The sequence below is a fragment of the Trichinella spiralis genome, assembly GCF_000181795.1.
Source record: "Trichinella spiralis strain ISS 195 chromosome Unknown Scfld3625, whole genome shotgun sequence".
NCBI lineage: Eukaryota > Metazoa > Nematoda > Enoplea > Trichinellida > Trichinellidae > Trichinella > Trichinella spiralis.
Genome location: NW_003530564.1, coordinates 1 through 709, shown reverse-complemented (window position 1 = coordinate 709; position 709 = coordinate 1). Strand labels below are relative to the sequence as shown.

At 42.0% G+C, this 709-nt stretch overlaps 1 protein-coding gene across 1 annotated transcript; it reads right to left on the bottom strand.

The window, feature by feature from the left end:
* Positions 1-142: 142 nt before the first annotated feature.
* Positions 143-691, bottom strand: Tsp_15107 (conserved hypothetical protein; the record flags this gene model as incomplete). The annotated part of the gene is made up of 3 exons (XM_003367818.1): positions 545-691; positions 372-457; positions 143-336 (listed from the first exon to the last, which is right to left on the bottom strand). Coding segments are annotated over exons 1-3 (427 nt in total), but the record flags the coding sequence as incomplete, so codon positions are not given.
* Between the last annotated feature and the right edge of the window lie 18 nt (positions 692-709).

Genomic DNA, 709 nt, shown 5'->3' with positions numbered 1-709 from the left:
CAATCGAATAGCTAATGTTGACCGCAGTAACCGATACAGCGGTGCTGATAAAAAGTGACTGCTATATAATGGAAAATAACCTACCGCGGAGTAATGGTCTCGGTGCACGATAAAACTGAATTGCTCCGCCGTAAGAAATAACCCAGTCCGCAGTAGTAGGCGTCGTGCATTATGCAAAATTTTTGCGAGAAAGCAAATAACTCCGCCGTGCGGAGTAGTGGACGCGGTGCACGATAAAACTGTATTGCTCCGCAATAGGAAATAACCCGATGCACCGTATAAACTTGTTGCATTTCTAATAACGCTACAGTAGTACGTGATATGTAGGTATTTATTCTGTAATGCTAATAGCTCGGTGACGGGGGTCTAACAAGGGGGAATCAGCATTCGTTTCCGTTGATGCGGCTAGTGTTTCTGAGTAGAACAGTCGATGATGCTTAATTGACAAAGTACTTAGCTAAAATTGTAGGAAAGCAAGTAGTCAATTTGGTTGTCTCGGCTGTTTGTATGGTCCTGCAGTAGAGGATGGTTATTTTTTGCAAACTATTCGTCCAATGTGTTGCAGTGTTTTTTGTCCATTATGTGAGAGTAATTGTAACAGAGTGCAGTTGTACTGTTCGATCTGCTGATCGTTCGACTGTTGGTCATAGGTGATGTGGTTCTTATTTTGTTGAGCCTGATGATTTGGCATAGTAATTGTTTGGATAAA